Source organism: Quercus robur, chromosome 5 (genome assembly GCF_932294415.1).
Source record: "Quercus robur chromosome 5, dhQueRobu3.1, whole genome shotgun sequence".
NCBI lineage: Eukaryota > Viridiplantae > Streptophyta > Magnoliopsida > Fagales > Fagaceae > Quercus > Quercus robur.
In genome coordinates, this window is record NC_065538.1 from 41,425,291 (window position 1) to 41,450,775 (window position 25,485).

The 25,485-nt window shown below is 35.2% G+C and overlaps 3 protein-coding genes and 1 non-coding gene across 4 annotated transcripts; 1 reads left to right on the plus strand and 3 right to left on the minus strand.

Moving 5' to 3' along the window:
* The first annotated feature begins 540 nt into the window (after positions 1-540).
* Positions 541-1,664, plus strand: LOC126725957 (stress-response A/B barrel domain-containing protein UP3-like). Its single transcript, XM_050430984.1, has one exon. It carries the CDS (start codon positions 672-674, stop codon positions 1,365-1,367), a length of 696 nt encoding a protein of 231 aa, XP_050286941.1. The 5' UTR covers positions 541-671; the 3' UTR covers positions 1,368-1,664.
* A 638-nt stretch (positions 1,665-2,302) lies between these two features.
* On the minus strand, positions 2,303-7,210 carry LOC126725958 (protein LOL2). The gene is made up of 4 exons (XM_050430985.1): positions 6,979-7,210; positions 4,683-4,790; positions 3,506-3,615; positions 2,303-2,560 (listed from the first exon to the last, which is right to left on the minus strand). Exons 1-4 carry the CDS (start codon positions 7,094-7,096, stop codon positions 2,489-2,491), a joined length of 408 nt encoding a protein of 135 aa, XP_050286942.1. The 5' UTR covers positions 7,097-7,210; the 3' UTR covers positions 2,303-2,488.
* A 3,321-nt stretch (positions 7,211-10,531) lies between these two features.
* LOC126725959 (DNA-directed RNA polymerase II subunit RPB2) lies at positions 10,532-20,407 on the minus strand. The gene is made up of 25 exons (XM_050430986.1): positions 19,982-20,407; positions 18,202-18,423; positions 17,819-18,109; positions 17,484-17,681; positions 16,819-16,883; positions 16,646-16,732; positions 16,447-16,567; positions 16,299-16,343; positions 16,073-16,210; positions 15,877-15,949; positions 15,610-15,686; positions 15,393-15,500; positions 15,198-15,314; positions 14,152-14,307; positions 13,960-14,064; positions 13,730-13,852; positions 13,562-13,639; positions 13,372-13,467; positions 13,166-13,281; positions 12,993-13,062; positions 12,858-12,911; positions 12,620-12,763; positions 12,113-12,412; positions 11,450-11,872; positions 10,532-11,294 (listed from the first exon to the last, which is right to left on the minus strand). Exons 1-25 carry the CDS (start codon positions 20,228-20,230, stop codon positions 11,175-11,177), a joined length of 3,576 nt encoding a protein of 1,191 aa, XP_050286943.1. The 5' UTR covers positions 20,231-20,407; the 3' UTR covers positions 10,532-11,174.
* On the minus strand, positions 18,796-18,867 carry TRNAV-UAC (transfer RNA valine (anticodon UAC)). Its single transcript has one exon. It is a non-coding gene; the product is annotated as a tRNA-Val (tRNA).
* Positions 20,408-25,485: the final 5,078 nt, after the last annotated feature.

Genomic DNA, 25,485 nt, shown 5'->3' on the forward strand with positions numbered 1-25,485 from the left:
AATAAAATAAACATTACTACATATTTGAAAATCTAACCATTGAATCGCGTGTTCTTTATATTCTTAATGTACATATTAAATTTTGTGTTAATCGGATATTATTTACCATATTATTTATGAGCTTATATTTTATTCATAATTTTAAACTACGAAAAATTGCAATTTAAATAATTTATTGATATTATAGTTATTGATTTTTAATTTTTTACAAATTTTACAAGTATGGAAGATATAAGAAGAAAATATAATCTAATAGTAAATTTATCAAAATTTACTTCCAATAAAAATAATATTAAATAAAATTATAAATTTAAACGGCAACCAATTTTATAACTAAATTCCCTCCTTTCAAATATTAAAAGATATTAACTACTTTAATTACAATCCACTTGACAACCAGAAGACTATTAATACTTTGAACTTAAAAGTCAGTGAAACAAATTGAAAAAAATTAATTAAAAAAAAATTATATTTACACACTTGTGTCCCGGACACTGTAGAGTAGGTACAAAAACAATTAGAAGAAAAAAATAGGTGAAAAAAAAATAAGTATCAAGCATGGTCATCAAGCACCTCCTGGGTCCCTCCATACTCCATACGCTCTAGCTCAAGAAGTCTCAATCTTCACCGAATTCCAAATCTCCAGTTCTCAGGTCAACTGATACTGAAAGATGGCATCTCAGTCCGAGTCCGAGTCCGAGGCCATCGAACACATCGTCCTGTTCAAGGTGAAAGACGAGGCCGAACCATCGAAGGTGAAGGCGTGGCTCGACGCTCTCAACGCCTTGTCCTCCCTCGTCCAAGTGGCACAGCTCACCGCCGCCCCATTAATCCAAACTACCACCACCTCCTCCTCCGCCACTTCGCTCAACTTCACTCACATCCTCCACAGCCGCTACAACTCCAAGCAAGACCTCAAAGCCTACACTATCCACCCCCGCCACGACAGCGCCGTCAAAGATCACGGCTTGCACATAGTCGAAGACATCATGGCCTTCGATTGGGTCGCCCCCGATCTTCATCTGGCGGTCACACCCAAACCCAAACCCGGGTCCGCAATTCGAGTCAGCTTCTTCAAACTAAAGGAAGAAGATGTAAAAAAATCAGAGATACTTGGGGTTTTAAAAGAAACGAAGGATGGTTTGTTGTTGGGGCAGCATAAACAAATTAGTGAGTTGAGTTATGGAGAGAACTTTTCTACAGAGAGAAGCAGAGGGTACTCGTTAGCTTATCTGGCGGTTTTTCCTGGACACACAGAGTTGGAGGATTCGAATGAGGAATTGGGGAAGTTGAAACACAAGTTTACGGATTTTGTCGAGAGTGAGGTCGTCGTCGATTTCCTCATCCCCTCCTCCTCCTCTGTTTAATTATTTAATGACTGGATTTGGAAGGATTCACTTTGTTTTGTCCTCACTCTGTGTCTGTGTGTGTGTGCATCTAAGAATAAGAGCAAGATTTCACTGCAAACTTTGCTATTTGTGTTTAATTGAGTGCAACGACCGAGTGTATTTTAACCTAAGAATAATGTGTAAACCATGCATATTTATTGGGATGGAGGATTTAACTTTCAAATCCGTGTGCAAAAAAATACCTCCTCCTTGTAATTTTCATTCAATGTAAAATATTGCTATTACTTTGAGAGAAATTTTGGTTTCTTCATCTAATATTTGTTGGTGTTTTTAGTTTTTTTTTTTTTTAATAAGAAATACTATTAGCATTTTATAATATTCACAATAATATCATTTTGGCCTTTACATTCAAAGATCATAGTTAATTTGATTCGTATTTTTTTTTTTAGAAGTTAATTTTGTTCCTTTTATTTTTAACTTGTAGTCATTTTCTTGAGTTAACTAAAAGGATCAAATTATCACAAATTGAAAATAATATAGACCAATTAACTTACACCAAAATATAGGAATTAAAATATCATTTTCGCCTAACATATTTCATATGATTTTTGTGATGAATAGCCACCTCAAATTGTGATGGGTGGGTGCGCGAAGTTGTGAATCCACTATTTTTCCAATAAGTTTTTCATCCGCTAATGTCTTAACAAGTTAATGAACCTATGACCGTACAATATAATGGAGCTATAATTGCATCTGTGCATACACTTATGGGTCTTTTCATTTTATTTTTTATTTATATCTCTCTATATTAAATCCATTATCAAGTGATTATAACGGTAAAGACATTTTTTGTGGTACTTCAGGTTTAGGGTGTTTTAGCACAGAGACGTGCTGTTTAGCAGTTTCCTCTCCTTTTGAAAAGAAGATTAACAAAATAGCAACAATATACAAACTCACGTTGAAAATGTCATAAATTTATCAGAGCAACAGGTATTCACAACTCAGTATTTCTATACAAATAATTATAAAAGATGGGGGCAAAATTCTTTTTATCTGCATTATTAAGGATGGAAATTAACAAAAATGCTGAAGTTTATGAACAAACTCCCTAGCTAATGTGCCTAATAGAAATAGGTAGTTTAGTGAACAGGGTTGGGAGGCTGTGGTGGTTGCCCTTGCTGTACAGACCATGGAGGTCGCCTATTGTGCTCCTACAAAGAAACAGTTAACAAAATCAGTTTCCAGAATGACCTCCAAAGCAAATAACACATATAAATCACAGACAATTACAATATGATCTTAAGAAGTCAGTTTCTACAATAACATCTAAATAGAATTAGTTGAAGAGATGATATAATTGTCCAAGGACATCATAATCATTTTTTTCCCTTCAAAAGCATCCTTTTTAACCTTTTACTTCTTTATTTCCATAAAGAAATCTTTGCTGTTTCAGGTACAAGTTTCAATACATATTGAACAGCTGAGGACAGAGTTAAATATCAATTTTTCTTTTCTTTAATCAGTAAGAAAAAGAAGTTCATTGATGAATAGACATGCTGCCTCTCAAAAAGAGAACCCAACAGCTAATATGTGAGTTGAATAGTGTTCCTTTCCATCAAAATTTTGTAGGTTCCTTTTCCTCCAAATAGTCCACATCATATGTGCCAGTATACATACTCTTATATCTTTGTAATATCAATTTTTAAAGTGTCTATACATTCAAATGTGTATTTTTTTTTTTAATCAGGAAAATAAGAGAAGGAAACCTGTCTTAAAGTCAAATATTTAGGCCAAGAGCCTTCTAACTCAAGTGGCATAGCTTGCTCTCTTTTATTAGGAGAACCAAGGTTCGAATCCCCCCCTCCCCATTGTTGTAACTATCTAATTATCAAAGTCACATAATTAGAAAACTAAGCCAAATCCTGGTCGGCATGTTAACATTTAACAACCAAACTCTACATTTCACCAACTTTATTTCCACAGAATTTACTTGGCATAATGGGCATTGATCAATTGGTGTATAAATGTGGTATGTCAGCCACAGTTAGAAATTAATGCTTGCAAAGGAATTTCAATTATAGTCATAAAGGTAATGAGGAATAATAGATTTAAAACATATAGGCTACTATATAGTTGAAAGAATGTACTTCACATACTCCAATTTCGGTCACAACAGAGCAAGAGGAACACTTCACTGATGATGCTCCATGTTGATACATCAGCAATACTTCACAGCTGCCACATTTAACTAGTCCAACCTCATGAGCTGAGAAACAAGGATCAAGTTTTTATAAAAAGGCCTTGCCATTATGACAGTACACATTGCAAAACAAAAGATTATCTTCACCTAAATCGAACAGAGGTTCTATGAAAAGGCAAAACTAGACATTTAGACAAGAACAGACTTGACACTCTGATGCACACATGTAAGTGACAAAAAGATTTACTTGTCATAATAATCTGAAATTTTGTGTCAAATGTTGAACTCAATGACCTTAGGTCCACAATTATCTGTGCTGCACCACATATCTAGAGATTAAAGAATCAAGGTTCACAATTTCTTTCACCTTGGTTAGAAGATAATCACAAAACCAAGGTCTGGGACTAATTATTTATTTACCTAAAGGCAGAGACAAGAATTTGAATGTACAATTTAGAATAATTAATAGAGACTAAACCATGTTGAGCCTATTTTGAAATAAATTAAGACACGTAATTTCTTCATGCAACACATCAAAAAACTTGATAATATTTCAATGCTTTAACTACATATGATTTAAGTTCTACATGTATAAAAACTACATAATATAATTTTCCGCCCAGCCTTAATTGGGTTAGTGCCTTTCGGTGCTTTTCAACTTTGACTCCATACTACATATCCAATATATCCACAATGAGGATATGCCTGTGCATGTTTTGTGATAGGGAGGCAAAGAGAGGTATTCCACATGATCAACGTAGTCAAAGCCTTGCCCCACTAAGTGAATTTGGTGTCACACCATGTCAATAGTGCTAGACAAGTAATGTGGGGTTGTTTCACCTAAGTTAGGAGGTGATATCCAAAACCCAATGTGGGTCTATCTATGAAATTCCCAAAAGGCTAGCTCACAGTAGAATTATTGAGTTATCTGCAAGAAAATCAACGTCTAATACAGAGCTGTCAACAACTCATAATTTCCAAAAGTTTGATCCTTCATATTTGAAATATAAAATATAATAGAGAAACCTTTAACCTTTTTTTATAAAAACAACAAAACAGTATGAAAAGCTTAACTGCTAATATCTAGGGGGGGGAAATGCATTTGTTTAAGTACAAGAAAAGAGAGGAGGAACCTTCTAATACAAAATTGCCTGTGTGACAGCACGAGCAATGAACATGTCTTGCCCCTCGAGGATACTTAAGCAGGTTATGGCAAGTACCACAAACCATTTGAGCCATTTCTGCATCAGAAAACATAGTTCACCAGTTACAAAGACCATTAAGAAATTAATTTACTAATGAAATTCAAGAGAGCACCGGTATGGAAAACATCAATTCATCAAAGTCCTAATGGATTTCTAGGTCAAGGACATGGTTCAAAAGCAATAAACATTCATCTATCCTAATTCCTTCCTGCTGTAATCATCTGAAAACTTTTTCGATGTATAACCAAAAATTTTAATAATGTCATCATCATCTGAAAAGTGAAAACTGCCCCACCGTGGCAGCTTTGTTTATCACTAATCATTATCATTTTTAGGTTAACATTTTTTTTTAATAAGTTACGCACACATTGAGTCTTAAACCCACAACTTCACCCTCGACCTCGCACTTGCAAGGGAGGGAGGTGCTAGTTGAGCTAGAGCCCATTGGCATTCAATTTGATGTGATTCGATACATGAGTTCAAGTTTAAATTCTCTAGAGAAATTCCAAGTTGAACCCATCTTAACTGGGAAAACAAGAATAAATAATACCATGAAACTTTTTAGAAGATCATTTTTTTGCTCCCCTTCACCCTTCCCCTTCTGCTTGGACCAAACTCGCCTATCAAAAGAAATTTTCCCTTACACGTGAATATTCCAGTGGAAAACCAAATTAGGACTCAACATTCCAAAACAAGAGGAGGTGATCAACATTCAAAACATATTACCCTCATGCCCTCTTCAACAAGCTTCCTATTAGACAAAGGTGAGTCATCGAATCAAAACTGTCAAATACATGTAAAAGGCCTTACAGAATTTGAAAGAAGCATAAAAATACTTCTGATTTCTTCCTTTAACTTCAGCTTATTACCACTTTGTACTGATCTTTTCTCCTAAAGCAAGCAAGCAAAGAGCTTTCTCTCAATGCCATTGCTCACACTACAGCAATAGCGGCGTGATGGATTTGTTGGAGCAAGTAGCTCTGGTAACAGGCATACAAAGTTAGCTACGTAACAAGCCAATGAGTGAACACCATGCAGGATGTTGGTGGGACTAACTTTGACAAAGGAGTATAAAATTGAATTACATGGCATTTGCTCATTGGCTTGTTACATGGCTGACTTAGCATGCCTGCCACAAGAGAGTCTTTCTCAGAATTATAAAGCCTAAGCAGTAATAGGTCTTCCTACAAGAAACTTCCATAAGCAAGCACTGGCTTCCTTTCATCCAAACCAATCAACAAAACTATCAAGATTTAGTTTTGAACCAAATTTTCAGGCGAGTGCCCTCCAATGAAGCTCATTCCTTTTTGTTCCCACTAAAATAGGTTGAATTCTTATGCCAACAAAGAATTTCATACTATTTTTCAGATATTCAAACAATCAAGCAGCTCACAATAAGTCTATATGGTTCTTCAAATCCACCTTTTTAGGATTACATAATTGAATTACAAAGTTTCTAATGAAACCTGATATCATTAAGTCTAATATACTTAAAACAGAGACAATCAACTGTTCTTGATATTAGAGCAAGAACTAACAATTTTCTGATACCTCTTCAAAAAAGGAAATTACCAGAAAGACACTCATTCCTTCAAATCAATCATAGTTCAGTTTCTGATACCAACACCCAGTCTTATCCTAAGGATGATGACAACTACAAACAAAATCCATTTTTCTAAGCTCAGGCCAGAGAACTTACACTATTCCCAATAAGCCACACCATTAACTAAGAACACAATTAGGGATCACACATCCAAAACATAAATAAAAGATACCCCTTTGAAAGCTAGAGAACCTTATAACTAGTGTCCTCAAGTTACAAGATCCAATTTTTACTACTCCTTTTAGACCCGGATATTCATTGATGATTTATGTGTGGCGGGTTCAAGTTTGAGAATCCAAAGAATTAGGATAAGACTGCCTACCAACCACCTCTCTCAAACCCAAATCGCAAAAGCGAGAGTGTTGTACTCTATATATGAATTCACGTATCTAAGTGTTGGTGATGACCCAGCTGATTGTTTGTTTTAGATTAGCAAAAAAAATATAAAAGCAAAAGGCAATTGATAGACAAAGCAAGATCAAGTGAATCAATCACCAAGTGGGCAACCTTCAAAAAGTGTAAAGAAAGGAAAAACTCATTGAAGCTGGTAATGAATGAAATAACATAGAAGCATTGAAAGAATTGTGATAGGGTCACTGAAAAACATGGGAAGAGACTCACCAGAAGGAGGTGGAGGTGCTGGTGCTGGTGCTGGTGGCTGTGAAGAAGGGAGAGGGATTGACTGCCAACCTGGTGGTGGTCCTTCGTCTTCTTCTTCCTCCATTTCTTTGCTCCCCATTCAGATCTCTCTCTCTCTCTCTCTCTTTCTGTGTATTCGTGAGAGTTACAACCTTACTGAAACATTTGTATAACTCCAAACGCCCCCGTTTTGACTCGAAGGATGAAATTCTAACTTCTATTTGACTGAATTGCTATTTATACCCTGCCTTTCCCTGTGTTTGGTTGCAATGACAAGAAGATTATTTAAAAAAACATCGATAAGGGAAAGGATAGGAGAAACACCTGTCTAGGGTTTAGAGTTTAGGATTTAAGTTTCGTTTGAGAGTTCATAAGAGAATGAAATGGAATAAAATGTATTTAAATAAGGAAAAATAAAAGAATAGAATGCAATTAAAGAACCTTATTTGGATGTTTTAAAATAAAAGCATTCAAATGAATGTAATGTAAGTAATTATGTTTGGGAGTAATATAGAGGAAATAGTATGGATTATTTTATAATAATATTACTATTAGACCTCTATTTTAAAATAAAATACTGAATATATAAGGATATTTTGAGAGTTTTAGTATTAAAAAAATAAATCTAATTTTATTCCTTCCAATTTTAGGCGAAATGAAAATTTGAGATTTTAAGGAAATAGAGAGGAATGAGTGTTCTTTCCTACCCATTCTATTCCCTCCTGCTTAAACTCCCAAACAATGGAATGAACTTTCCATTTCTGCCATTAAAACTCCCAAACAAGGGAATGAAATAATATTCTAAAATTATTCTCTTCATTCATTTCTATTTCATTCTAGTCTCTCCTCATAAACTAGGGCTTAGGCGTTAACTTTTACAAACTCACTTTTTCCTTCATTTCTTACTTTTTCAAAAAATTTCAGAGGTACTTTAGCACATTTTTAGCAAAAAACTAGATAAATTGTTTCCAAACAAACACTATGATATCAAGTTTATACATGTTTGTTATCAAAAAAAAAAAAAAAAGTTTGTACATGTTTAGGTAAGAAAAGAGAAAAATATTCCTTTGTTTTAGTAAATGGAACTAGCTTAGGGCTGAGAGGGGCCATGAAAAAAATCAACTAATATATATATTAACACAAAAAAAAAAAAAAAAAAAAAAAACTTTTGGCTCTAAAATGTATAACTTCGCTCCCTTTCTCCCAAAGAATTTACAAGCTGATCCATGAAATTTCAAAAATGGATAACAAGAAAAATCTTAAAAAAAAAAAAAAAAAAAAAGCGCATATTCGAATAATAAGAAAAATCTTTGGACAAATCATAAATCCGGTCTAAGCAAAAACAATAACAATAAATCAATTACAAATCTTAGCAAAACAAATCACAAAAACCCAATTTCTCATTCTCATTTGAGAGCTACGCCTCTCTCAAATGACTCCACCATCATAGTCACATAGACAACTCCTATGCCACTGATCACTCCATCCGCACACCAACCAAAAGGCTTATATAAAGCTTAGAACAACTGTATGAGCATGGGAGAATGAAAATAATAATTAAAACATAAATTTGCAATATCAAAATCAAACTTGACTCTTTGGAACTAGAAACACAATAAAAGACTTGTCTACCTAGGAGAATTAAAGTATAAAGTTTGATAATTCCTTAGGAATGGCTAATTAAAGACTATTTGACTTCTTTTTGGAAACTATAACTCATTAATGATATTTTTGGAGGGAAAAACATTCAAAACAATGAGCTGCACTTCTGGACTTCAAGAAAAACATAGGGGCTAGACTTCGCATCAAAAATGAGTCAAAACTACAACCAATTTTAGTTCTATCAAGTTGACCAAAACGGCAAAACTATACCAATATAGGAGATTGGATACAGGTTGACTCATTTTTTTTACAAGTCTCAAACCAATACCCCGTTTTATCCTGAAGGTTCAGCCAGTATAGTCACTCCATTAACCATTCCAAAAGGAAAAGAATGTATAGGCAATGAGAGCGCTCAAAGTTGGACCAAAATTAGAGCCTGGCTTTGGTGGTTCACAATGAGATTATCTGACTTTGTTTTATGTTGCTTAATGGAATTCATAACTTTTTTCTTTTAAAGAAGGAAAAAAAAAATGCTCGTACTATGTTACATAGTTATTTCTAGCTAAGGTTATCCAGAATTTTTTATTTTATTTTTGGAAAAAGGGGAAAAAAAACTACCATGTTCTACCTTATTGCATATCACATATAAACTCCATATAAATTTATTTTATCTTTAGTGAAAGCAACCTCAGCTTGAGCCTGTCACTAACAAATCCAACATCAAGAATGGATTAGTTACCCTTTTAATTCCAAATTTCCATTCAAGTAGTGGGTTGGAATTTTTAGGTAGGATAAAAAACTAAATTAAAAATTAAAAACAAAAATCACCACCAATATACGATACGATAAAGTCAAGTTAGCCGACTAATAACATGCTAACTGTGGCCTTCCCATTGAGGCTTACTATGCCAATAATGAGAGAAAATTCGTCCCTCTTTCACATTCTCATTCAGAATTGCGTAGATTTATAATTCTTACGATCTCATACATTCATATTTATGTCCGAGCCCTATAAAGGGGTCGTATTCTCCTTGGAAATTGGAGGTTTTATTGAATGTGAAGAAAACTATTTGGTTTTATAAATGAGTCACGAAGGCATGAGACTTATATTGGAATTAAACTTTGAACGAAACTTGGGCATTTATTACTAGAAAACATATTAACAATTTATTGACATATTCACTACTGTACACCCTTAGTACAATGGTCACTCCACAAATATAAATGTTTTTGGAGTGTGAGAGTTAAAGGTCGGAATTCAAGTTTCTAGGAGAGAACTTCACATACATATATACTTTAGATTATATTAAAATAGAATTTCTATCTTGTAAAAAAATAAAAATAAAAATGACATATTTGAACAACTAAAAGTTCAATGGAGCGGAGCACTTGCAACACCAAGTTCCTTTTTTAGCTTGATCTCACCAGCGTCATTCCTACTAAAACCTATGGTTTCTCAGTCATGACCAGCCGAGGTGGATTAGGATCCAATGCAATACCTAAGGTATTGCACCAGATGCAATTCACCTACTTTCTCTCATAAAATTTTCTCACTTATCACTCTTTTAACTTTCCCTTTTTACTTTAATCAACTCTTTTTAAGCAATGGTTGAAATTGAAAGTTGTATTTTGCAATTATCAATCTCAACCATTCGTAATTGCATCAGGTGCACTACCATATTGCACATGATCTCAATCCAGCCGAGTTAAAGTTCCATTAAAGTGCATTTCCACAGGGCAAAAACTCTGGAAAATCTAGAACACCAGTATCATTTTTGTTGAGGATGGTAGGGAATAGTAGACTGGGTCAGTTCTCAAAACTCCAAGGCTGGTTACTGGTTAAACTTTTTCTGCAAAGCAACCTAAGAAAACGAGTTCATCAAGTCCAGCAACAGAACAAAGATGATGGCATGGATAAGTTAAAAGCCACAACTTTGCACCACTCTCAATTATATGCTATATTACAAAGGTTAAATATTAAAACATGTATAGCACAGGGAATCCAGTCGCTGCTACAATAGTTTCACGAATAAATACTTTTTGATACGATATCCTCTCTTTCTCTCTCTCTCTCTCACAATGGAGAAGGCAAAAATCAATTAATTACCAACACATTACAAAAACCTCTCTCCTACAGTGGAAGGCAAAGAGTGAAAATTAAAAAAGTAATGCAGCTGATCCCAACAAACACCGGACATTGATGCATACGCAACAATGTTCTTACAATGAGGATATGGAGGATCCAAGATGAAAGCAGCAGAGAGGAAAAGCAGTTCTCCCAGATGGCAGATTTGTTCACTTAAGGGCTCAATTCCTCTTTGATTCTTCCAGCTGCATGGCAACTGGCTACTTGATAGGCTATGTCAGGATGTGTTGTAAATTATAATGATTTTAAATGTAACAAGGCAGCAGCATCTCTTCTGGATAGAGGCTCTCGCTCACTGAGAATGAAGAAATGATTTGCTGCACCTTTGGTCCCAAAACATCAACTTCTCTATACCAACAAATATTTCACAAATTACCTGCAAAACTGCAAAAGAAAAATAAATCCAATAACTTTTGCTTGACATGATATATCAGGCTCCTTTTTTCTTATTGTCTTTGATTGGTTTGACTTCCTTTGTGAGCATTCTTGGTGCTATAGCCATGGCCATAAGCTCTTGGAAGAGCAGCTTACATGCGTAAGGAATGTGAACCTGCATATACAAGGAAAAACGTTATCTTTTGAACACAATGAGATCAGTATGTTTCGTGTAATTGTGGTGTGTGTGATAGCAAGAATTTTAACTCTCCCCCCAAACACAACCCCCCCCCCCCCCCCCCCCTCCTCTCAGTTGATGAAAATATTTACCTGAACAATGTCAGTTTTGTTCTTGCAACCTCTACACTCAAAAGAATTCTTCTTCAAATTTGCAATAGCTATCAACCCACATCGTTCACAAACGTGGACCCGATATGCATCACTTTGGTCAAACAACCTCTCTTTGAGAAAGTGAGCAGCACCATGGGCAATCATGCAATCTCGTTCCATTTCTCCAAACCGAAGACCTCCATCACGGGACCGCCCCTCAGCCGGTTGCCTTGTCAGTATCTGCACAGGCCCACGCCCACGTGAATGGATCTTGTCATCAACCATGTGCTTCAGTCTTTGGTAGTAAGTGGGGCCAAGGAATATCATAGCAGGTAGACGTCGGCCTGTGTGACCATTATACATGGTCTCAAAGCCACGCATTTGATAGCCACATTTGTGAAGAGCTTTGCTGATATTGTCCACCTACAATGAATACAAGAAGAGAAGATGAAAATTTTCAAATTCCAAAAAACGCTAATCACTGTAATACTAAACAAAGTACTTCATAACCCAATTCCAAAAATTTTAAAAATGATACTTTAAAAACTAAAGAGACGACAATTACTTATAACCAAATTTCCATAACATCATTCGAAATCTGTAAAAGAAGTAACATCTACTTCCATTACAATTTTTAAGAACGTACAGAGAGAATAAACTTACAGTCACATCTGTGAAAGGAGTAGCATCTCCTTCCTTTCCCATGTGAGCTGCAACCTTGCCCATGATACACTCAATCAGTTGACCAATTGTCATACGTGAAGGAATGGCATGCGGATTAACAATGATATCAGGGGTGATCCCTTCCATGGTCCATGGCATGTCTTCTTGAGTATATGTCATGCCCACTGTTCCTTTTTGCCCATGCCGACTGCTAAATTTATCCCCTATTTGAGGTATTCGAACAGATCTCACCCTTACTTTTACAAACCTTAGCCCATCTGCATTTGTTGTCAATAGAACCTACCAAGAAATATAAATAAATAAATAAATGGTTGGGCAAACATCAGTCAAATTCCATAAAAGGTTCACATTTAAATTACGAAGGCAACCTGTGTGACACAATTTTAAGTATTTCAAAAAATATCTTGATCAATCAACTAAATGGACAAACACAACAGAAACTCAATTCTAAAGACAGCAGTGATGTTAAAATCCAATAAAGCTTACTTGATCCACGATTCCAGTTTCACTGTGGCGCAGGCTTATGCTATGATCACGGCGTGAATAACGTGAAGCTTGTCCCTGAGCTTCGTCCTGAGAAAGAGGAGTTGTCTTTCCAATGATCACATCCTCACCTGAAACTCTTGTTCCCTAATAAACAATAGTAGGTTACTTTCAGAGAACAAAATAAAAACTTATGCACTAGCAGGAAACATGGTAACAACACAAGCTAGCATATACTTACAGGAGGGGCAAGACCATCATCATCCAATTTATCATAAGAGCCATGCCGCATACCCTGTAAAACACAAACCAAGTTAAATGCCAAACATTCAATCGAGCAGCAAAAGACATAAGACTATCTCAAACTCAATTTCACCATGGTATTAGAACGGTCTGGGCGCCCAAAATCCTCTTTGACAAGAGTTCCCATCTTCTTCTCCTCATCCCTGTAAAAGGGAAGGGAATTAACAATGCGCTACCCCAAGGAAAATAATAAACAAGCACAAAATAGACTATACATTCAAAAAGGTGTCAACAATATATGCTTACCGATATGAACGGAAAAATAGTGACCGAAAGAATCCGCGGTCTATAGATGACTGGTTCATAATGACAGAATCTTCCTGGTTATAACCAGAATAGCAGGCAATAGCAACAATGGCATTCTGAAGCAGAATTATAGGCAGAAATTGTCATACGAAACATTACCAAAGTGAGTAAAAAACACATCTAGCTATACAAAGTTAGATATTTACAATGCCAGCAGGAAGCTGCCTGAAGTGGAGATGCTCCATGGCTCGTGTGGTTACAAGTGGCTTTTGAGGATAATATAGAACATAAGCTAATGTATCCTGTGTAAAGAGAATATGAACCCACAGTGATCCAAGGTACACCATAAAAAGTTTGAAAAATCAATAATAACAAAGATTGAGAACCAAAGCATACCATTCGAAATTGGTAGTTGGTGACGTAAATACCCATGGCTTGCTTACCCATAGCTGATTGATATGTATTACGTGGGGACTGCACCAGCAACAGATTAGTAAGAAGAAATAGAAAATATATCACGATCAAATAAAGTCCACATACTCCACACCACCATAACAAATATACCTGATTATGATCTGGAAATGGTATAATTGAAGCACAAACACCCAAAATCAATGAAGGGTGAATTTCACAATGGGTGTAAGTACCAGAATAAGCATCCTCAGAGAGTCTCGCTTGTATAAGTTCCTGGTACAAGTTTTTTGCAGTTATATATTTATGAGTTCTTCATGTCTCTTTACAAGATAGTGGCACATTACATAAAGATTGGTTTCTCCTAACAAAAATTATCTTACAGGTATGGTCATGGAAATCATTGTGGTCTCTTCTTCTTCTGTGTCAATATACTCTATGAATCCCTTTGCAACAAGATCATGCCAACCACCATCCTCAGGGTTTTCCTGAAAAATAGAATAATTACATTCATGTTAATGCTAAAAAATACATTTAGTTGAAAGAAAGGCATATGAAAATTTTAATTGGCTCACCCTCTGCTGCAATGCATGGATATCCTTCTTCTTTATGAGAAGCCTTTGCTTCTCCACAATGAATAGTGGACGACTGCAACGGCCATAATCAGTATATATCCGCAGTTCTTTCAAGCGGATATCTCTAACAACCCCAACTTCAGTATTAACATCAACCTGCATGTGTAAGGACTTGTCAGGATTCCATGCATGGCATAGCATTCATATGCATAACCTTCTTCTCAGCATACAATCATACATATTCATAGTTGATTAAGAATTATGGGTGTATTAATCAAGCAGATGTTATATGAATCAAATAAAAATTATACTATGACGTCTTTAAGCAGCATAAATCTGCAAAATGACCTAATGGTATAAAGCAATGTGGTCATGCTCTTCCGTGGGCAGCCCATCTCATGAGTTCCCCCAGTTTCCTTGTTTAAGCTTCTTCGTTTAGAAGTTAAAATTTATCAACAAAAAAAGGGTTGTATGCAAATTTTTTTTTTGATAATTAATGAAAATATTATTAATAAAAAATAGCCAACCTGAGTACATTGGGGATCTACTGTGGGGGCAGAAATCAAGAACCAAAATAACAATAATCAAGAAAAACCGGAAGGAAAGAACAAGGAAAAAAAAAAAAACAACACATTTACCAAAAACCAAAGGTATAAAGAAAGTGGTTATAACAACTGACAAAGGTATTGATATAACTTCAGTAAAAATCATTCACAAGTCTACAATTGGATTTTAAGAGCTAAATTTTGATTTTATTGTTGAAAACTGCTAATGAGATCAGGTCTACTCTTGTTTGCATATTGTTTTGCATCAATACTAGAATGCTTTAGTAAGACATGGACACAAATATCACTGCACAACATTGGCGAGGAAAAGGCACCAGCGCACACAAGTCAAACTGAAGAGACAAGTCCTAAGAAAGGGAGCTTATCTATAGGTGAAGAAAGAAAGGACAAGGAAAATGTACAGTGCATCAAAGGCACCGACCAGTTTTCACTCAAGCGGGAATGATTTAATGACAGAACATTATTTAAGGATATACCGACCCTTCGCCTCAGCCGTCTTAATGTTTTCACCAACATATCAGGATCCCGATGAATACCAACCCAGCAACCGTTGACAAAAATTTTGGTAGCTTGCGGAATAACCGCAGGAGAAATTTCCTGCAATGAACTTAAAATGTCAACTGGAAAAGTAAATAGAAAATCATCACCCACTCGCACAGAACCAAAAGTACACACCTCAAAATTTTCTGTACCCCATTCTTCCAAAAATTCCAAAATAGGATATGCTGCTGATCCAACGGTTATATACACCATCAGTGCAAGATTCTTTACCAGTCCACATGCCTTGTGTAACAGAGAAATAACAGCCATAGGTACCACAGGGAGAAAATCAGACAAGTTTCAACTTTTCTGTAGTAAAGTACACATAGAAATCCAAAAAAAAGATACTCACTTGTCCTTCAGGTGTTTCAGCTGGACACATCATTCCCCATTGTGAATTATGCAACTGCCGGGGTTTGGCCAATTTCCCTGGTAAATTATACATAGATTAAAGGAAAATAAAGAAGAAAATAGCAAACAGGCAAAATAGTAGCACAGTGGTTCTAGGAATAATTTATATGGCAGATGACATTATTGCCATACGGCATCAATGACCAATCTCTGCAAGGTCAAGAATTCAAAAGACAGAATCAGCTAAATCATACAAACTTAGGTTTACCTTCACGTCCTATGGGAGAATTTAGTCTTCTCAGATGTGATAAGGTGGAGGCATATGTCAAGCGATTCAACACCTGTAAATACAAAGAACAAATGAAAGCCAATAGAAAACTTGCATTTTTAAGCTGCAAATTAGCAGAAAGTGAGAGAGCAAAGCATTTTTTTTTTTTTGAGTATGAAAATAATTAGACTTAAACCTGTGAAACTCCAGCTCTTGTACCAGCAGCATTTGCTTGCCCCCAGTTTCCAGTGGCAAGTGAGTATTTGAGACCACTGGTGATGGTCTTTGCTTTGATGGCGAATTGGAGGTTAACATCCTTTCCATTATCTACACACTGTGCCATGCATTTGAAACACATAGGTACAAGCCCCACAAAGAGTATAGTAACTTAACTAAATAATATCAGGGTTTATGTAAGGAACCTTCTGCACATAACCTCTCACGTCTCTAGTTAATTTTCTGAATAGCTGCATTCATGAAAAATAAAATAAAAAAATAAAATATATATAAATTCAATAATGTGTATCGCTCAAATTCCAATAACCTCCAAATTTTCCACACAAAACTAACCATTCTAAATAAGCCTCCAAGTAAGGGACCAGCAAGGTCCAGCCTCTTGTTGCCATAGTGATCCCTGTCATCTTCTGCCCTCCGACCAAGTGCACACAGAAGAAGCCGGTGAATAATATATCTGGTAGAAGCAGCAAATGTTAAGCACACATATCACCACCATGATTCAAATGCACATCTAACAGAGACCAAAGTTTACCCAAAATAGTAAGCTTTCTTCGTCTCACAAAATTCTCCGACACCAACATGAGGAAGCATTTCCTTTTGAAGAATTTCTTTGGCATACCTGTGAGGAGGATGCACAGAATATGATGCTAAAACTTTACTCAAAGCATCCCAATGGCCAAGTAAATTTATCAAGATAATACATACTTGATCCTCTTTTCCCTAGTTACACCAACAGTTGCTCCTCTTTTTCCAATATAATCTAGTGCAACCTGCAGCAAATGAGAGAACAACATGACCATTTAACTAAAGCTCAACAGCAGACTTCAGAACTAAAAAAAAGCTGAGCATCATGTCCATTGGTAGAAACTAAGTAACATGCATGCAGCATATAAAAACTCTGAAAAGTCCCCCCCCCCCCCCCCAAAAAAAAAAAAATCAACCAGATAAACCATTCTAAAAATTATTGTTTTTTTTGGGACACATTGTAAGTAGGGGAGGAGGAATTGAACCCTAGACGTCTCCGTTGGAAACTCCAGAAATTCCATTTGAACCAAAGGTCATTGGCAAATTGTTGAAAAATCACTTTAGTGGAATGTTAAAAATATAAGTTGCTCACATTGGAAAAGCTGAATTGTTTGTTTATTGTACAACTACCAAAAACTGAAGAGGGACCTATACTACCACAAAGTAAGGACCTATGCTCTCCCTCACAAAAATTAAGGTAAAACCACATGAAACAATGTCTCACTCCAATTAACAGTCAATCATATATAACATAAAAAAAAAAATAATAAAAAAAAAAGTTAAAAAATTCTTTTTGTGTGTGTGTGGGGGGAATACGAGGAAGGAACTTTATAGCAATAAAGTACCTGTTGGTTTTGAATCACAAATGCTTCTTCCAGGGAGGGACGAAGCAACTCCATCATTTGAGTATCAGAGAAGTCATAACATATATGCTCTAGTATGTCTTTGTCAGCAACAAAACCCAAAGCCCGAAATACAATAATAATGGGAATCTCAGTTCGAATATATGGAAGTGTGGCACGAATGTACTGCCCTGAAGATCCCTGTATCAGTAGACATGGATACACATGAAAGAACACACATCAATACTATAAACGAACTCAATAGAGGAAAAAGATAAACTGAATAGTCCAACTTTCCAGGAAAAAGCAATCCCAAATGCCATTTATAATCCCATTACCCCTTTGGCACTAGTTCGAGAGAGCATCCGCACAAACATGGTACTAGGTGGTCTGTTTTGAGATTCTGCCATAGACCGAACTTCTGCCACAAAGGCATACTTGTTGGGCTGTCTCTTCTTGAACACATAGACATGGTTGGTGCTCATCTTCTCCTGAGCGATTAAAACCTTTTCACTCCCGTTTATAATAAAATACCCACCTTGATCATATGGACACTCCCCAAGCTCAGTTAAATCTTTTTCTGAATTCTGGAACAATGTGCAATAACTTGACCGGAGCATTATTGGAACCTATTGACACATAAAAATACACAACAACACAGGGTGGTCAATTTGCAGAGTTGATTCAACCATTCATCCAATAAAGAGTTCAAATAACATACCTTCCCAATAAAAACTTTGGTGAAATCCTGAGTCTCAGTTACTTCCTCACCATCATGCCCTTTCTTTATAACTCTTTTTGAGACATCCACGTACAATGGGGCTGAATATGTTAGATTTCTCAACCTTGCAGCCTTTGGAAACAAGGTCGCAGTTTCCCCATCAGACTCAGTCATCATAGGCTTACTCAAGTATATCTGACCAAAGCTAATCTTGTAGATAGTCTGCACAGGAAAAATGAACAAAAGCAGCATAAAAACCAGGAATAAAGCCACAAATAATTCTTCGTTTTTTACTCAAAACTCATTTCATTGGTTGAAGATGAGGGGAACGAGAAGAAATTAAAATTGACTCTTAAGTATCTCATCATTCAAGCCCAACAAAACAAAAACCCTCCACTGAACCATACCTAATACTATTGTAACAATTCATCCATTCTTTGAAGTCCAAAACAACATAAAACAAAAAATCAACATAATTGCACCAAAAATAACCATATTAAGATTTAAAATTTAAACTATTGATCCAATTCCCATATTTTTTCACCAGCCAAACATAATTTTATATATATATATATATATATATATTAGATAAATTGTTGCTGCCCAGGATCGAACTGGGGACCTTAGTGTGTAAGACTAACGTGATAACCACTACACCACAGCAACGGCATTGCCAAACATAGTGTTACAAAATTTAAAATTTCCTCAACTATCACTCAGTCAGGATAACATTACGCAAACCCTAGAAACAAACTATCTAAAGACACTATGCAATTTTAAGCACCTAGGCTCCATTTGTTCCAACAAAAAATTTCCATTCAAGGTTATATAACAGAAAATATAGGTTTAGAATAAGGACACAGTTCCCTAAGGCCAACAAAACAGGCTTCAAAATTCTCCCAAATTTCACAAACTAACCTCCACAGATGTAAACAGATAAAATATATGCATTCCAAAAAGTACTTCCCCTTAGATTACTCAAGAAATAAATTGTAGTGGTGAATGTAGAAATATGTATTTTCCCAAAACCTAAACTAGGAAGCTTGATGATTTAACCCAAGCTTCAATTTAAATACTAAGTAATGTGTAGCCTTACTCTATACATTTTTTCTAAGTGCGATTTTCATTCGTAAAAAACAAGAGCCTAGGGATATTTGCGAAAAACTAGTGGTGAACCAGAAAAGGCATGGTAGCAACCCCATGACCTTGTTGCTGTGTGTGAATAGTAAAGCCGACCTCAACGGTTCAAGGATAGGCATGATCCTAAGGCAAAAACCACATTTTCACACAACATAATTATCACAATAGATGATGCTTTCACCAGGACTTTTAAATGCTACATATGGTTTCTTGAATGATAAAATATGGTTCATTCATTTCTTAAGATTTAAAAAATATGGTTCATTCATTCCTTCAAAAAAGTTTCTAAGAATCTGTATTTGTCCATAAGAGACTCACTCATGACCAATTATTTTGCACGTCAATCTTAAATTCTAATTTGAATTATCAGCCTTTACAAGTTCCAAGGCTATCCCGTATGGAGGCAAAAACCCCTAGTGTGAACGAAACGATAAGGTTAAACTTGAATTCTAACCAAAATTCTAAGCTCTCCGTTGCCTAACAACAAACCCTTACCACTCCGGTTCGCTTCCACAGAAAAATTAGTCTCAGGAAAAGATCAAATTTCACTCAGAAACCCTAAAACTCCTTTTGTTGTTTGTTTGTTTGTTTCCAGAGAAAAATGGAAAGAAAATTCCGATTAGAAAACAAACGGACGGACCTCAGCGAAGTCCGACTGGTGGCCCGGGTTGTGCTGAGACTCCGGGCGGATCTCGATGTCAGCGGACTCATCGACGATTTCCTGCATGGTGTTCTGGATGAACTCGTCGAAGGAGTCGAGTTGCTGGCGAACCAGACCTTTCTCTTCGAAGTAAGCGGAGATGACAGCCCAGGCATCCTCCTGACCGATTTCTTCGTCCTCGTCTTCTTCGTAGTTCATCTGCTGGTCGTATTCCTGGCCATCATCCATGGCTCTGCGATTCCAATTCGAAACCCTAACTGTTGAATTTGGGTATGGAAGTGATGAGATAGAGTGTGGAAGTGAAACCCTAGCAGAGCGTTTAGAGAGAACAGATGTTTCAGTGTTTTTTTTTTTAAGCAAAAGAGAGGTTTGAGTTTTGGGGGTTCAAAATGACGACTAGTTTGGGGCAAGGTGTAAATTTGAAGATTTATAGTCGGGGTCGGGAGGCCGTGTCTCTGGCGGTTGGATTAGAACAGAACAACTTTGCTCTTTTATGTTTTTACTTTTTACCAATTTGGCACGCTATTTTATCGAATTTTTTTTGCATTTAACATTATTTAATTTATTTTTAAAACATTTTAATTAGTTGTCTTGTTTACAAAACAATGTAACAAACTAGTATTTCAAGGCTCTAAAACTCGAGTTCAGAGGTTGAACTCGAGTTTTTAAAACTCGAATTGCATGTGATGGCAGTCTGATGTGAAAAAAAATTCACATAGAAATCGAGTATTTAAAACTCTAGTTCTCATTCTCCACATTCCACGAATAGATCTCTTTCTTTTTCTTCCTCAATTCTTTTCTTCTTCCTTCCAAATCTAATTCTTCTTCTTCTTGCCCGATCTAGTCCTCTGTTCATCTTCCTCTCTTCTTCTTCCTTCTGGATCTATTCCTCTGATCTAGATTTGATCTGGTCCTCTGTTCTCTGTTCCTCTATTCTGGATCTAATTTGATTTGTTCCACACTTCCACTATAGAAATCGAGTCCTATAGACTTGGGCTTACTTTTTACAAACTTGAGTTTATAAGACTCGAGATCTACATGGCAAAAAACTCCAGATCAGCAAGTGGAACTCAAGTCTTTGAGACTCGAGTTTCATATTGAACTCATGCCAATAAAACTCGAGATGCTACTTTACTAAATCGTTTCTAACGCATGCTAACTAACGCTATTGTCTCCCAAATGCATGCTAGCCTGCAAATTCCCTCCTATTTTATCTATTTTACCACTTTACTTTACAAAACACTCCTTGTTAGTTAATTTATTTTAGCATTTAACACAATAAAATAATACTAGCCTCATCACATGTGCTTCGCGCGTACGATAAGACTTTTTTTTTTTTTAAACCTGTGTTTTTATTTATAATTTTTATTTTGAAATTTTAATTTATAAGTGGATAAAGCAATTTGAAAATTAATAAGAGGTGTGTTCTAATAAATATTACTGTTTACTCAAAAAGAAAATCAATAGGAAAGTGGCTCTATTTTTTAAGCAATTTTAGTGGGAGTTAGAGTTATATTTTTACCGGATTGTCCTTTAGTTTTGTCTCTACTTAAACATAGAAGTGTAGGGACATTTTTGAACCAAAAAAGAGCATCCCAAACAGAGGAAGCCCCTTAAATAGTAGTATAGATATCCATTACAATAAACAACAACCACAACCACCACCAACAACACAATAGAATAATATTTTTAATAAAATATTTTCTTTTTTACCATCTTAGCTACTGTGTATCTATGCACTATAGCTCAACAGCAAAAAAATATGGCTTTTGCTCGACTGATGCATTAGCCTTTTATTCCGTTTTGTTATATTTAGTTGCTAAATATAGCATTTTACCTATTTGCCTCCACTAATACTAATGCTCTTATGCTGGCATTGACTATGGAGGCTTACTTAGACCTCGTTGGAGTGTGGGAGTTGGGATTGTAATAAATCTTGAATTATCAAAAATTTCATTATTTTTTTTCATAGTGTTATTGTTATATGTTATTACTATTTTTTTATAATTGGATAGTTACAAGGTAATTTGAACCTTTGATGTCATTGATGAAAATATTAGAAAGTGCTAGTTGAGTTACAAAGATTTCGGTGTTGTACCTTGATAGGCCAAAAACGAATTGACCCCTTGTGATGAATTAATTTATCAATTAACCAAGTTTATTAATTAATCAAATTAACATGCAAAGCGCGTGGTAACACAAACAAATCACCAAATAACTAAATATGCGGCGGAAAATAAAAGACACGGTGATTTGTTTACGAATGAGGAAAACCTAACGGCAAAAACTCCATCGGGTGATTTTTAGGTCACCACTCCCGAAACTTCACTATTATCACAACAAGCAGTTACAAGTAAAGGAATCTCAAGTACCTTACCAACCTACAGTTGAACCCTTACCCCAATCAATTGGACTTGTTCTATAGTGACAATTTCCCTTTTCGATGCATGGCTCCCAAGTATGTGACTAACCAATTGATTCACGGATCCCAGTACGCGGCTTACTCCTTTGCACGAATCCAAGTACATGACTAACTCCACAACAACCCTTTGATTGTTGTAGTTGATTTGCAGCAGCTTCACATAGAAATACCAATAAGATCTTCAATGTTGGTGCAAGAGACTTTGCTTGGTTATAAAACCCAAAAGCGTACAAGAAACGCAGCAAGAACTCTTTCTTCTGTAGGAGGAGGCTAGGGTTTCAAAAAGAAAAACTTATGACACTCTCTAGGGTTAGGTTTTTCTTTTTCCACCTCCTTTTAAATAGGAGTTTAATGGGCTCTCCTATTCCAAATAGGTTTACACAAACCTTGGGCTTTCCTAGTCCTATAAGGATATACAAACCCATAAACAAATAGCCTTTTAGAATAAAAGGTTTCTGGCTATAATTTGAAAACTCGTAAGCTCGATCGATCGAGGCATCTGTCGAGCTTTAATAAATCTCGACAGATCGAGCTTCTATCGAGCAAGTATCGAGACCTGCAGATTGCACTTTTCTTGAACAGTTCTTGAGTAGTCTTCATGTCTTCAATTTAACCACTTGTAATGATCATCTTGAATCTACTTAGATTTACCCAAATACAAGTAAAGTGCGTTTTGTCAAAAGATATGCCAATTACATAAAAATATGTCCCCAACATACCTTGTATGTTGTTATTAGTGTAAAGTAAAAATGATATCAATAAAATATTAAAGTATATATAAAATTGATAAATTAATTTTTAAAAAAAATTTCTAACCATAATTTATGATAAATTTTGATTTTTTTTTTGGTTATATTTATAACATTATTTTTATTTTTGTTATGTTTATCTATACTACTATTTAAAGGGCTTTCCCTGTTTGGAATCCCTTTTTTTTGTTCAAAAATGCCTCTACATTCCTATGTTTAAGTAGAGACAAAATTAAAGGACAATCCAGTAAAAATACAACTCTAACTCTTACTAAAACATTGCCTAAAAAATAGGGCCACTATTCTGTTAATTTTCAAATTTCTTTATCCACTTATAAATTAGATTCTTAAAATAAAAATTATATGTATAAAATAAAAACATAGTTTTTTTTTTGCTACAAAATAGGATCACTAAAAAAAAGCCTTATTGCATGCGTGAAATGCATGTGATGAGGCTAGTATAACATTATTTGGATTATAAAAAGGCTAAAAATCGTCAAGAGAAGCCAACCAAATTGCCTCTCATATTTCCTCAAAAAAAAAAAAAAAGTCCCTAACAGGCCTGGTTACCTAAATGGCTAAATTGACACTTAACCAAACCAAAATCACATCTCCATAAAAAGATCAACCCTTGGGAATTTTAGACACAAACCTTGGCAATTTTAGAGTATACAAGCTCACCAACCTAGAATCACTCCATTTACTATGATCTTACTCAACATAACGTTTTTATGTCAAATACAACAAAAGCCAAAATAAGTTTCATTAGGCCCTTATTCAGCCAAAAAAAAAAAAAGTTTCTTTAGGCCCTTGATCACATGTGCATAATCTTCCTCTCTCTCTCTCTCTCTCTCTCTCTCCAAAAAAATATTTCCCTCTTTTTGTCATATTTTATTGTCGGTCACCTTTGGTTGTTGTACATGTGTAGTTTTGTCTACCCCTTCTATTCAGCTCATGTTTTTGTGTGTAGCCCTTAAGGTAAAGCTAGCCTTCACCACAATACATGTCAATGAAAGTAGCAAAGATGAGCCCTATCTTGAACCCAGGTCCGAAAGCAAAGCCAATTAAACACAACATGTGCCAACATGAAGAAAAGGCTTTGACATTTCTGGCGACTTCATTGGGGATTTGAGTTACACTGTCAGAAGAATATGCTGACTAAGTCACGAAGTTTGCAAAATGAAATATTAATAACCAACATGAACATACTGTCACATAATATACTCAAGCTGCAATCTTGAATACATTAGTTATCACAATCACAAATTGTGAAATATCTGTCGAAATAAATACCACACAAAACATTGGATTTTCCCCCATTTTCACAAATGGGAAATACTTTTTCTAGCCTAGAGCTTTTTATAGCTCAATTGATATATTTTGTTGTTTCTTACGGAGCCATCCAAGGTTTAAGTCCCCCACAACTATTGAATTAAATAATAATAATAATAATAACTTATCCATGTAAGGTAACATTGCAACTATTATATACAATTTAGCACAAGTAATGTATATGGACTCTTTTGCTTGCACTTAAGGATGGCAAATGTGTGGGCTATAAATTACTATGGGATTCCATGTGCTACCCCTTTTTGTAGTTGTACTATGGTTATGTAATATATTATAAACCCAGTTTAAAACACTAGTATTACTATTTTCGTATGTGTTTTAATAAGTATTACTGTTTACTCAAAAAAAAAAAAATCATTCACCAATTTATTAATCATTTATAAGATAATTATGACCTATATCCAAACTAATTATTTTTTGATAATTCAATAGTTACAATAAAAGATGGGAGATTTGAACTTTGGATGTCATGGACATGATTAGGATATGCCAATGAGTTGAGTAATTGAGTTACAAGACTCTTGATATCTAAACCAATTATTTAATTTAATGTAAAACTCAACTCAACCCACCCACTTGTCCATTTATATATATATATATATATATATATCACCAAAATATATCTAAAACTTCAAAAATAACTTAAAACTTTTAAATTGATCAAAATATCCCTAAATTATTTAAAATGAACAAAATACCTTAAGCCTAAAAAATGACCAAAATGAAATTATTTCCATATAGACAAAAGAAGAAAAAAGAAAAAAGTAATGCATTTAAACGTGTCCAAAAAGCTCATACTTTAACTAAAGACAATTACTGTCGAGCTTAGTAACGTGAGCTTGTCAACAATGAGGCATTAAGATAGTTGAAAATATGGAGAAATTGATTTGGTAGTTGGTTGAGACTATGTGGTCTACTAGCTTGGAGTTAACCGTAGCATGCCCCCTCATCCTTGGGTTAAT